This window comes from Colletotrichum gloeosporioides, assembly GCF_011800055.1.
Source record: "Colletotrichum gloeosporioides strain Lc1 chromosome Unknown consensus_45, whole genome shotgun sequence".
NCBI classification, from domain to species: Eukaryota; Fungi; Ascomycota; class Sordariomycetes; order Glomerellales; family Glomerellaceae; genus Colletotrichum; species Colletotrichum gloeosporioides.
The window spans coordinates 63,795-76,118 of record NW_025544690.1 but is presented as its reverse complement, the minus strand read 5'-3'; the positions used below and the strand labels follow the sequence as shown (position 1 = coordinate 76,118).

The window sequence follows — 12,324 nt, the reverse complement described above, 5'->3', positions numbered from 1 at the left end:
GTTGCCGGTGGGTGGAGTGTTCGGGTATTGAAATGCTAGTTTGGTTCATGCCGGTTGTTCGTTTGGATATGCCGAAGGCCGAAGACTCATGAGGGTCTGTCTAACTGGAGATAGGTGACGGGTTGAGTGGACTCTGTCATGGGCGAATTTTTGTAGTCTTCGAAACTTTATTCATTTTTCTTTTGATCCTGTGACTGGAAATCTGAGTTTGTGAGATTGGGATGATTTATGAGATGGCCGTGCATGGATGTCGGTGGCCAGTTCGTCCATTCTTCGAAACTCTTGGTCGTGAGTGTGCTTGTTTTGAGTTTTGAGGTTGAGGGTTTGAGGTCCGATGATGGGATGGAGTGCTATTTTGGGTTACAAGATGGGATCATTTGTGTTTATCATTGGCGAGATTTGTTGAAGACTGGAAGTGAGAATGCTTACGTTGGGCTGAAGCGATATCTCACTCGGCGGAAACTTCAAAAGGTCGTCTGGAAAGACATTTCCGATGTTGACTTCTCGGAAATGCTAATATGTTCCCAAGACAATGGCACTGTACTACTAGTCTTTCGGGGTTTGCGTCGGTGGTAGACTTTGTCAATCCTCCATAGACACCTACATACACTCGTTATACTTATCACTACTCACTCCTGTGGCCTCTACATATAACCCTGTATGATGTATCCAGACCTTGTTCTGTAGACTCGACACAGTTTTGACATAATGAATAAATCCACCAGCTAACATACCACAGTCACGGGGGCCAGTGATGATGTTTTCATCGAGCTATGTGGGGAGTCTCGCCCATCGTCTTTGTCACTGTGTTGTTCACGGATAACAGTACTATAGCAAAGCGCATTTGTTGGGCGATGGTCAGGGTACTTTTGCGTCAGCCTCGGGCTCCGCCTACGGCTACTTTCACGCCAGTATTAGTAGACGAGTCGTTTTTCAAGATGTAAGCGACTAGTGCTACTATCCGCTATTTGATTGATTCTTTCCAAATTCTAGCAAGCTACAGGCGCCCAGAAATAAGTGTCCGGTGTTCAGTTGGTCCCCAAAAACACAACAAGTACGGCGGCATATGCGGCCGTAGCACACAGGGACTCCCCCAAGGTTCTGAAATGAAGCGATGTCGAAAACGCGAACATGACGATGGAGATTGATACGTACACCAATACTGCTGCTGGACTAAGAACGGAAAATAGTATAAGAATGATGGGCAAGATAATGAGAAAGCTTCCTAACACAGCTAGCAGTGCCTTCGGCGAGCCGTCGCTTAGGAACTTGTTGCGACGCGCCCTTCTTTGATTATTATAGATTTCCGACAACTTCTCAACAAGAGATGTAAGCCAGTTATTCTGACGAACTGATTCTTCCTCTCGCCCACCCCATTCTAAGTCTTGACGCCGCTTTGCTTTGCTCCATGAATTGTCTTCTGTTAGTAATGGCTCGATTGATTCGCGCAATTTGGTCGAGTTTTCAAGTCCTTCAAAAAACCACTTTTGCGATGGTCGTTGCGTTGATAAGATGAACGGGTCTGGGCCTCGGTCGTTGGTTATAAATTCGAGGTCTCGAGGTCTCGTACGGCGCCTACTGAATTAATGCAATTTACTCAGCTAAATTGAAATCACTTGCAAATAGGCTTTTTTCAAGGCTTACCATTCCTTATGCTATTCAGCGCCGGAGCGTGAATGACTCTGTTTTCTACCAATGAAGGCAATGGCAGGTCAGATTGAACATCAAGATGAGCCATCTTGCTTCCATCTTGAGAGCGTTCTCTCGAAACATCTGAGAGCTCAATTGCGTCTTTTGAGCTTTCGGTATAAATATCCGTGGTTGAGGTCATATTGCAAGCAATATCTGGAAGGTTCGCTTATCTTTCCTTTCGACTGAACTGATACGTGAAGTGCTTGAAGTATACACGAGTCGATAAAATGAAAAGAATGAAAAGGCCATGGGGGGAGTCTTTAGGCTTTACTTATGACAGACAAAGACGCGGGGGCGGTGCTCCGAATTCCAACGCTGAGGTTGTACAGGTTTATGTTTGGAGCCAACGCATCAAGATGCGATTAAGGTACGCATGTTTCGCACATGCATCCTGCAGACGACTACAGCAATTGATTCTTAGAGAGCACTGGTCAACATTATGACGCCCCACATGAGTCTGCAGCTGCTGGATTAAAGGTGCTTCCGCAAGTGGTCTATGCCAACGAAAGTTGTGTATGCCATCTTTGCCAGCCTTTATCGTCGCTCGAGGACAACAAAATTGGTGGGGCGGCAGGTCTAGCCTTGCCCATGCGATGCAGCCTGCTCGAAGGGGTTGTGCCTCTGCGATGCCAAGTCCTGGCTGCGCCAAAAAAAAAAAAAAAAAAAAAAAAAAAAAAAAAAAAAAAAAAANCCAAAAAAAAAAAAAAAAAAAAAAAAAAAAGAAAGAAAGAGCAAAAGCCATCACTACGGGATGGCACCGGTGCTCTGTCTTTGTGCTTGAACTTGCTATGTGCTATGCGTTAACTTTCTCCAAGATCTCAAAAACGTCGATCACGAGATGCTCTATTTACCATGTGTGGAGCAGTGCTGTTACACCGGTTGCCATCAAGATGACCGGGGTTGTCTCCGATCCGGAGCGGTGACGGACTAGGAAAGTGGGTCGTTGCATTGGCCGGCTTACCAACCTCGGTCTTGGCCGGGGTGGAAGTGCCCCGCATCTCATGCCGAGGTGGTTGAGCCAACTCAACTTGCATGATTAGTACCTACCTACGCATTGTTGTTCGACCAAACACGACATTATCTCGGAACAAAACTGCAGCTGTCGGCGTGACACTTCTTGCTGTCAGTAGTTGCCATCCGCGAATTCGCAAACAAATCATGTCTCGAGTCCCCTTCGCAGATCCGCCCTGGCTTAGAGGCCTACCCTCACCCTACTTCAACAATTCACACAAGAGGTTCCAAGTCGCGTGTCGCAAGTTCATCGACGAAAAATTGAATAAAGATGCGCTTGAATGGGAAACATCTGAGGAAGTGCCACCCAACGTATTCAAGACTTTCGCCGATGGCAACTTCCTTCTTCCGGCCCTGCCGGCGCCTTTGCCCGTGGAGTGGCTGCGAAAGCTGGGTATTACCCACATGCCTGGGCAAGTTCCAATCGAGGAATGGGATTACTTACATACAATGATCTACTCTGATGAGGTATGGACGGTGTCGTTACATAGACTGAGTTCCCGCGCACGACTAACCGCGTCATTGTGTAGATGAGTCGATCCGGCCTGGCTGGTCCCGGAGGGTCTATTACTACTGGCGTTGCTTTTGGGATTCCGCCTTTGCTGCACTATGGCGATAGCAAGTTGCAAGAAAGGTTCCTTCCGGATCTTCTGCTTGGACGTAAGAGAACTTGTATTGCGATTACTGAGCCAGAGTAAGTTGGCTTTCGTGACATAAACACACTATCCGTCATGAAAAGGATCTGACCTCTTTTTTCAATTATTGTAGCGCCGGATCAGACGTCGCAAACATCACCACTGCCGCTGAGCTGCAAGGTAACGAATACATCGTGAACGGAACCAAGAAATGGATTACCAACGGTGTTATGGCGGACTATGCAACTTTGGCCGTCCGAACCGGCGGCGAAGGCTCAGGAGCCAAGGGAATTTCACTCTTAGTGGTGCCCCTGGATCATCCCGGGGTCTCCAGAAGACGTCTCAAGGTCTCTGGGCAGATCATCGCGGGTACCTCGTTCATCGAGCTGTCCGACGTCCGTGTGCCGCGAGAGAACCTTATCGGCCGCGAGAACGAAGGCATGAAGTACATCATGCACAACTTCAACCATGAACGCATGTTCATCTCGGTGGGCGTGACAAGGCAGGCCAGAGTGGCGCTGAGCTCGGCGTTTGCGTATGTTCTTCAACGTGAAGCATTCGGGAAGGTGAGTGACCACGGAACGTTTCGCTCGAGCATCTTCAAGGAGCGTACTGACAGGCCATCCGGAAAGCCACTCATTGACCAGCCAGTCGTGCGCCATCGCCTGGCGAAATGCGGAGCATTGCTCGAGTCGCAGTCTGCTTGGGTCGAATCATTTGCCTATCAGCTGTCAAAGATGCCCAAGAAGACTGCAGACGAGGAACTTGGCGGCCTGACCTCCTTGTGCAAAGCCAATGCTGGAATCGTACTGGATGAATGTGCGAGATGCGCTGTCCTGCTGTTTGGAGGCAACGGGTACACGCGCACTGGAAAAGGAGAGATTGCAGAAAGTAAGGCACCACGTTCAAGTATCAATTTCTTTCGAATGCATGACGCTAATGGTAACATGCAGAGATCTACCGTGAAGTCCCGGGCGCGCGGATTCCTGGTGGAAGCGAGGATGTGTTGCTTGACCTGGCTATTCGCCAGTTGACCAAGAGGTTCCTTGCGGAGACCGAAAAGGAGAAGATGAGATCCAAGCTGTAAAATATCGATTTGTACATTCATGAAATATGCACAGTAAGGCGAGGCGTACGTGTAAATTTATCTATTCTCTATAAACCAACTTGACTCGATGCAATTGCGCTTAAACTCCTTTTGTTTCTCCCAACATGCGATCGGCACTTCGGTGCTCAACTTGTTGAAGTTGTTCATCTAGCATGTTACAAGTCAGCTTCAAGTATCTGGTAATGTCAATGTAGATCATTGTACTTACGCCTTGGGGTTCTTGCAATCAAAGTTGCCATCTCCGTTGATAAAACAAATCTGGTTGGCTGGGCAGTTGCCCTCCAGGTTCCAAATCAACTTGCCCTCAGATCCCACCTTGCACTCCAACGAGTTGACGCCCGAGCATGTGTAGTCGCCGAGCTTAGCGCAGGACGCGCCTGGGTTCTGGGCGTTGACTATTCCAACGGCCACGGCGGCCAGAAGGGTGGTCTTCAAAGTGGTGGGGAGCATGTTGTCGATTGTCAAGTACCGAAGGGACGTTGGTATTCAGGCAGAACTTCAGAAGATTGGTAGCGGATAATTGTAGTGACTATCGAGATAGCTTCTTAAGGTCTGGGGTTTCTTGCAGATTATATATCAAAAAGCCCATGGTAGAGAGGATTGCGGATATGTTTAAACTGCAAAAAGGGATATTGCAACGAAAGTTCAACGCCTCCTCCGGCGACCCCGGATCGCCATGCAATTCAAAGTCCCGTCGCTCACAATCTCGTTGATCAGTTATGGGCAGGTATACATTACCACTTATTAGAGTTTCGCATGAGTTTGATTTATATATATACGGAGTAGTCCAGCGGCCCTTTTCACCTGACAAACAGGCTGTGCACCGTCCCGATGAGCTCGCACACTCGGATACTTCCACAACACGCGACAAACTGATTCATGGACTATCAGGTGGAACGCTGTCGGTCTATCGGCGACTAAACTTTGTTTAGCTTCGATGGCAATGTCACGGATAGCATCGAAACGCATCGCTTCACTGTCACTCTGGACTTCAAGCCAGCTCTTATCTACACCGAGAAAGCAACATACATGTACAACGGACTCAAAATACGAATATGCGCAGCGGTTTCACCTGATAAAACCAAGAGTTGTATCACCATCGTCGTGTTTTTTTGTTACTCCTGTTCTCGACCACACAAAACAGCTGATGAGCTTACATGAAGTATCAAATATCGAATACTTTCCACACGGGCGTGCTTTGGGAACGACCGATCTTAGTATCATGGCACCGGCCATTAGATCAAGGCATTTGCTGATTCCATGAAAATCAAGCTTCAAGATGTCGTACAAGATCGTTACTACTGATCCTTTGTTCTGGACTCCAATGCAACATTTGAGCCAGCAATGATCCGTCGCCTGCATGATCCAAAGACTTTACCATACTCTGTATCCTCAAAAGCCACTGCATCATCTCGTCTTTGACGTCTTCGTTCTCAAAAACACGCGGCAAAATCCATGAACCGTCAGGCAGAGGAATATCCCCGAACGCAAACAGCATCGTCACGCCCAACGCCCACACGTCGCCAGCCTGGCACTTCTTCTTCTCGAAGAACTCTGGCGGCGCGTATGGCGGGGTGCCGGAAGGCGTCCAGTCGCCCTCCGGTAAGCTCTCAGGATTGACTAGTGCAGCGCCGAAGTCGATGAGGACTGCATACTTGCGCTGCTCGTCCCATACGATGTTGTGCGGCTTGACATCGTCGTGAATAATTGATCTCGAGTGAGTGTACGCGAGAGCACTAGAAATCTGCTTCCACAGCACCCTTGCGTCATCGCGTGGGAGTGTGCATCGTTTGGTGTCGGACTTGATGAAGTGGTCGAGACTATGACCCGGTGCCCACCGTAGAGTTATCGTGAGAGATACCGCATCGGAGTATGCAATTTGGACGATGTTGACCTATCATACATGATGAGCACTGGTCTCTGGAATTCATTCTATCAGGAGATTTCAGAGAACTTACGTGGGCGCCCACGTGTCTGAGAGCCCCTACTTCCCGCTCCCAATGCTGAAGAGCCCGAGGGTCTTTTTGAGGGTGAAACTTTTTAACGAATACCTTGCATAGCTTCGGTTTACTCTGGCGTGTCTCAGTCACTGAAGTTTATGATGAAGGTATGCGCGATTACACGAAGTTTGGGGAAACTCACTGGTACGTCCTTTGCCAAGGTGGGCTCGGCTACAGGTCGTTCACTTGGCTCCATCCAGCCTACGAGCACGTTTGAGAGTCGATTCAGACTGTATAGCAAAAGAATACAACCGCTGATTGCTTCTGTGTCGTCAGAATGAACGGGAGAAGGTTTGGAAACTGAACAGCGACTATAACATAACGAATCCAGGCAACCTTCCAAATACGCACTAGACTCTGCACGATTGCGGCTCAAATTTGCCGTGAAACCCAGCCTGCATAAACGGGTGACTCACGCCGGAGCCAACGGCGGCCCCCGCCCTCTTCGGACCAAAGTGGACCATCTCCGTTCCGGCGCATCAACCGGGTATGTGGTGATGCTCCCTGAACAGTGAACCTCAAACACTTGTCATAAATGGACGCGCTATATTCAGATCATGCAAATTGGGTATCTGTGAATCTAAAAGAGACTATCCATATCACACGCTATCCTTCTCGCGTGCGCGAGAAATTCCGAACAACCAGAACCCCGTGATGACAGCCACGCTCTCCCACTTCTCTCCCAAATCCCCCGTCAATCCTGTCCCCATAAACTTGAACTTCAGTCCGTTCGCGATCCCGATATTCGACCTCGGTGCCAAGACGGCAACAACTTCATTCCCGTCGCCAGAGAAGCCCTGCTCACGCGCCTTTCTGCTGCCTCCAGCACCAGCCCTGGGCCCGGACATCCTCACCAACTTGCCCCCGATCGCATGCCGCGCAAGCTCCTTGACCTCATTCCCACTCGAGCGCCTCCACTGGAACTCCTCTTCTCTGCCCTCCTTGCCAACCTTGATCCGGAAGGCAAGACATGAGGCAAACACCGAGCTGGACCGCGAGTTCACTGGCTTTTCGTAGGAAATCTCCTCGACGACGGTGTGGGGGTCTGACGGATCGTGGAGGGTGATTGTAGCTACAAAGCTGACCGAGCGGGGATTCTTCTGGGTCATCCTGACGATGATGGGGTCTCTTTCGCTCGGTCCGTTGTGGAGATGGAGGGGTTGCACGGTGGTTTGGAGTCTTGCGCTAGCGGAGAATGCGAAGAGGCGTTCTTCTGATGACATGGGGCCGAGGTAGTAGAAACCTTCCTGCCTGTCAAGGTAACATTGAAAAGATGGGGGAAACTTCGCCAGCGAATTCAGAGGCGGTTTCGAGTCGGAAGGCGGGTTTTCGAAGCCAGTGCTGGGTGCTTGATATGTCGGGATTTCCTCTTTGTCTTGGGAATAGGGAGGTGGGTTGTCGCTCAGACGGCCCTTGCCTTTGAGACTGTCCATTTTGGCGGAATTCGAAATATTGTGTGCTCGACGTCAAGTGTTGTTGTCGAAGAGTCGGATGCTTGAGGTAGCCGCATCGTAATATTGGGCGGGTCGCTATTTATGAACTGGAGCACAGAGTCAGCATACTGGTCACGCGGGATTCCTCCAAGCGTGGCTCATCTTGGCGGCTAACCCAGCTCAAGGGGCTGTGAAACGATCAGACAATCGCAAATGACGTCAGTCTCACAAATAAGCAATTGCGACGGTGAAATATAGAACAACCGGTCATCCCTGACTGCGCCTCTCATTTAACATCTAACAGCCGCAAAAGTCCGAAGAATCCAACACTAACACGAAACTGCGCCACTTTCCGAATTAGGCAGTCCGAGATATCTCACCACCATCCTTCACTCGCACAGTTGAGTTTGGGAGGAAGATGACATGGCCTCAATAGCAATGATGACTGATATTGGCGGCGGGGAATTCGAAGGACGCAGAAACAACGGGACATCAAAATCATTACTGTGCATCGTCTTAAACCTAGCTCACTTGTACGAAATAATGCTGAGAAACCCAATTGCAAGATCAATCTAGCTCCTGAGTATGAATTTATTGCCAAGCTACTGAGAATAGATGAAGCCACTCAATCGGGCAAGCGCTTTGTAGTGTACCCAGAATGATTATGCGGAGCGACGTTTTACTGCGGTTGGTTGAGATACCATGCCTTGACGGCCGTGACTTGATAAATGAGCTTTGGCAGAGACTATGCACCCTCGTGGTCGTTTTCTGTCTCTCGCCCCTCTGAAGTATCCTCGGCAGAATACAATCAAGACAGCGGATCATTTCATTTGCTTACTTGTTGCGGTGGCTCTTCGGTTCGACAAAGGCTTCTTTTCGGTGGCCTGGACAACCCGTGATCGACATTGCAAACCTGAGGAATCTCAATGTAGCACATTGCTCTCACTTTCGCTCTGGTTGGCGCGGAAATAATTTATAGACTGCTTGGCCATGTAGTTAGCTAGACTCACGAATGTTATGAAGCCAGTGATGTGTAAGTACGTTTCGTTGAAAGGTCACACCTGCCTTTGACGTGCTCTACATTCGGAGAATCCCCCTCAGCCGGAGACCACCTGCAAGCATGATACACCGTATACTTGAAGGGGTTTCGCTGTGCATTGGAATTCTTCCCAAGGCAAATGGCGTATGCGCCGCCTGTTCGATGTTTTCAAATGTCCGATACGGGCGAGAAAGCCATTGCCAAGAGGGATCTGAAAAGGGGCACAGGAGAACGGGACCGAAAAGGCTTCGTCTTCAGTGTATTTCCAAGTTTGAACAGCCCAAATACGGAAAGGACAACGATGGAATGTGCATGGACGAGGCTCGAAGACAGCAGCCTTCGTCTACTGTCGTTTTGCGCTCTCTGGCGTAAGCAAAGCCAAGCTGGCCGGATTCAGTCCACAGGCGATCGTCCGAACAACGCGTTTCATTGCGGCTTCCAATGAGATGATACATTATCTCAGCTTTAAATAAGGGAACAAAGTTCGTTCGAAAGTTGTGAGTTGTGGCTCAAGAGGGAGAAAGGAAAATGCAAGACTGTGGCCCAGAAATCAGATGCATAGACGCCGTGACGAAGAGAGCGCCATGGGAAGATATAAGGGCGGGTTGAATGTACGCCATTGCGATTTCAAGGACCAAATTTTCGCCTTCGACCCCACCACTCCCGCTCAGGTCTCTCAGCAATGGCAGCTACATGGTTGAAGAGAGCCAGGAGAGTGTAGCTGGTTCACCTTCAATGGTATGCACTGTAGCAATCCCATGGCTATTCTTTCTGGTACCCACCAACTCAATACTCCGACAATAATAGAGATAGCCAAAGGCAGAGGTAATGGGCAGTTTAGTCCTATTATCGAGGCTGTAGATGACCGAAAAATGGTTCGGTCTAGAAGAACCCTCACATGCTCTGTTCAGAGTTGAACAATTGCATTGATTGTGGGAACCCGGTCTCACAATGCATTACAGAACTTGCACCAATAAATGATTCAGCATTGTACACTGCCGGCAGCCAGTGAAATGTATGGTAGGCGGCGAACATGCGGCAGGCTCGGAAGTCTAGAGGAACGGCTTCATAAGCTTCTGATGACGACAGAGAACAAGACACAATGTGAGTTTGTGTGTTGGGCCTTATCATAGACTCAACTCGATCGTGGAATGAGTGAGCTAATGAAATAGATAAAATGCCAGCCTCGCAGCTAAGCTTTGGCGTTGCTTCTCATCCCTGGCTTATTCGCAGAACACAATACCAGGATGACGACGGAACAGAAGTTAATCACGGCGTAAGGCAGGAAAAGCAAGGTAGGTGCTCAATATTGACTTCTGGAGGCCGGCTTCTTGCATGATACTTCCGTGGGCCTGAATCTCATCTGGCAAAACAGCAGAATGGCCAGCTCATTGCAGAAACTCCAGAGAAGAAAGCACGCAGGCTGCTTATATACTACGAAATCTGGTCGGCGCTAACGGGAACCGCGTCCAATCAAAGAATAAACATCTTCCCAACTGAGCAGCGGTCCTGAGGAAGTGAAACCTTGTCAGCTGTGATGAACCTGGGTGAGATGTGCTAGACGCCATGGGCCCTTGACCCCATAACAGAAAGATGAGTCCCGCGTTGGGATGCAAGCTTGGGGCATGCGGGAAATATAACATCCTACAACTCTTCAACAGTTACAGCCAGCGAGGACAATTTCGATGTTTCTCAAACTCCTGTGTATCAGAGAACCTCGAGACAAATGCAAAGCGAGTGTTTGCATTGTCCTCAGCAGATGTTAAGAAGACGGCTAAAAGGCGTGTGATGATTATCTTCGTGGTAAATGAGATGAATACGCGCAAGAATATCGTGGATACCAGTGGTGAACGAGGACCAACAAAGAGAGACGTTCCCAGAACACAGGAGCAGAAGTCGATGAGGTTTTGGGGAGCAGTAATGAAGTGGTCCAAACTAAACTCAGGGCCACTTCATTTTGCGTCTTGGGGGCTACAAGAATAACTTGAGAGCCGGAACCGAACTTGACTCACGTGTCGTGTAGATGACGAGATGACGATGTAAGATAGAACGAACGTCTCTTCAGAAAGGTTCCAGACTTTGGTGACCTGTCACCCATGCTCATATCATGTAGCGGGCGTTTCTTGCTTGAGTAGTGTCCTATGAACAACATTTAGAGCCTGCCATCTCATCTTACACTCTGGCGAAGGTGGATGTCAATCCTTCTTTGCATCGGAGGGTTCTCTAGCTCCCGCCACAAGCAATATAGGGTGGCGTTTCGGGATGATGGACACTATCACAAGCAGCCGTTCACCATCCTTGTGACTTCAAATGGCGCTGCACCATCGGTAACACAAGGTAACGCCAACAGAGACTACTCGTTGGAGTTGTTGAGTGACCGGTCAGGTGAGTTTGAGCCTCAAACCTAAGATTACTCACCGACCGTCGGTCCAGATTCCGTGCAACACTCCACACCGACCACAAAGACACGCACTGCCATCTGCAACCCGCACCTCCAGCTACTTGCCGAAGGTTGTCTCACCACCCGGGACGGGAAGGCAGAATTGAGGTGTGCTCAGGTGACTGAGGCTGAAGGGCTGGTCCAACAGCTTGTCTTGACGCCGGGCGACGACCGAAGCAGAGACCGTTCGCGCCCGCGGTGCCGTCCCCCACCATCAGCCATTGTCACACCTCGCTGAAGCGGCTTCGGTCGGCGGGAGGTTCCCGGACCTGACCAAAAGCGGAAAAGTGCGATATCGGAGGCTGGCCAATCCACAGGCTTGAGGTGGAGCGCCATCACACGCTTCCATTCCTGCGGTTCCCTTCACCGCGCGCGGGATTTGAGACCTTTTCCCCATTTTCCTCACTGTTCGGTGATGGGGAAGCGCGGCCAGTGAGGGTCGCTGATCCGTCGCTGGCCGCATCGTCAGTGGCCGGAGGAATGCAGACCGAGACAAGTGATGAGCCCGGAAGGGTGGGGACCCTTTGGCTCACCGGGTCCCGACAAGGAGAGATGTGGCATCCGTTATCCATACCCGCCACCCTCTTTTTTAGCTCTCCAACTGTCGTGGAAGGATGGACGGAAAGCCGACGCTCGATTGACGGGCGTTTAGTCAGACGTTGATGACATGTTGGGGGGCTTGTTGTGATCATCGGCACGCGTCTCAGGCAGGGCTGGCTCGCTGAGTTGAATGCAGCGGTTGAGAGCACCTGCGGCAGAGAGAGGTTCGGTTGTCGATGTCGACGTTGTTGTCCTGCACATGCCATGCAGGGCGACAGAAACAGACGGCGCGACGGCTATCTCAAGCGCGAATCCCACCAGTCTCGCGCATGTCTGTCGTGCATATGCCGCTAATCATAGACACATAGCGACGGTGTAAGGCCGGCCGACTCGGCGGGAGAGAGAGCCTGGAAGGACGAATACAGA

General features: G+C 50.0%; 3 protein-coding genes across 3 annotated transcripts; 1 reads left to right on the top strand and 2 right to left on the bottom strand.

The window, feature by feature from the left end:
- Positions 1–2,724: 2,724 nt before the first annotated feature.
- Positions 2,725–4,425, top strand: GCG54_00002006 (Acyl-CoA dehydrogenase apdG; the record flags this gene model as incomplete). The annotated part of the gene is made up of 5 exons (XM_045402106.1): positions 2,725–2,731; positions 2,792–3,171; positions 3,234–3,397; positions 3,472–4,229; positions 4,292–4,425. 5 exons carry the CDS (start codon positions 2,725–2,727, stop codon positions 4,423–4,425), a joined length of 1,443 nt encoding a protein of 480 aa, XP_045264388.1.
- A 1,288-nt stretch (positions 4,426–5,713) lies between these two features.
- GCG54_00002005 (Maternal embryonic leucine zipper kinase) lies at positions 5,714–6,910 on the bottom strand (the record flags this gene model as incomplete). The annotated part of the gene is made up of 2 exons (XM_045402105.1): positions 5,714–6,340; positions 6,863–6,910. The coding sequence occupies 2 exons, from the start codon at positions 6,908–6,910 to the stop codon at positions 5,714–5,716; spliced, it is 675 nt and encodes a 224-aa protein (XP_045264387.1).
- Positions 6,911–7,045: 135 nt separating this feature from the next.
- On the bottom strand, positions 7,046–7,879 carry GCG54_00002004 (uncharacterized protein; the record flags this gene model as incomplete). Its single annotated transcript, XM_045402104.1, has 1 exon — positions 7,046–7,879. The coding sequence occupies one exon, from the start codon at positions 7,877–7,879 to the stop codon at positions 7,046–7,048; it is 834 nt and encodes a 277-aa protein (XP_045264386.1).
- Between the last annotated feature and the right edge of the window lie 4,445 nt (positions 7,880–12,324).